The sequence below is a fragment of the Anneissia japonica genome, unplaced genomic scaffold (assembly GCF_011630105.1).
Source record: "Anneissia japonica isolate Jap-2015-1 unplaced genomic scaffold, ASM1163010v1 scaffold59636_len3261_cov164, whole genome shotgun sequence".
In the NCBI taxonomy this organism is placed as follows: Eukaryota; Metazoa; Echinodermata; class Crinoidea; order Comatulida; family Comatulidae; genus Anneissia; species Anneissia japonica.
The window spans coordinates 2,664-3,261 of NW_022688812.1; the positions used below are offsets into that span (position 1 = coordinate 2,664).

The 598-nt window shown below is 34.9% G+C and overlaps 1 protein-coding gene across 1 annotated transcript in view; it reads left to right on the plus strand.

Moving 5' to 3' along the window:
* Positions 1-589, plus strand: part of LOC117123683 — a gene marked incomplete at its 3' end in the record, with an annotated part of 3,246 nt that extends 2,657 nt beyond the window's left edge. Inside the window, exons 4-5 of the mRNA XM_033269695.1 lie at positions 227-412; positions 497-589. Of these exons, the coding sequence (XP_033125586.1) occupies positions 227-412; positions 497-589 (279 nt within the window). The remainder of the gene's footprint in view (positions 1-226; positions 413-496) is intronic.
* Positions 590-598: the final 9 nt, after the last annotated feature.

A 598-nucleotide genomic window follows, 5' to 3' on the forward strand; every position in this document is an offset into this window, starting at 1 on the left:
GCATTTTCAGGAAGCTTGGGTAATTTTGGGCAATTTTTGCTGAATCTTGTGTAATTTCGACCCTGTCATTGGGTATATCAAAAATTGTGAGTGGTCACGCTGAAGGAGTGTTTCTGAAAGCTGAGTAACATTGAGAGACAACAAGGTACTCACTTGTATTATGTTAGATTTTACATTCTGCATTCACTTTTGTAAATGTTGTGGCTGTTTTTGGCTTTAATTTCAGAAACACTTTGAGATGACCAATCTCCAAATGATCTTATTTTTTATAAGGTCAATATATGAACACGCAGTACTGCTACATGGCTCAAAGGAGACGTTGATCAATGGAGTGATAGCATCACCGCCGATTAGTCTGATTGGGACGCACAAGGACCTATTAACAGGTACTGATGCTGAGAAACTGACAAAGGTAAGATATTTATGTTTTTAGTTGGATTCTGATATTTCAGAAATTCTATAATAAAAAATTATTAAAATATACAATTCTTTTTAGATTACAGACATATTCAAGACAATCTTTAAGGAAATAGAAGGAACTCCATATGAGAGGCATGTTGACCGCCATATGTATGCTGTAGATAACACTGCAAAATTT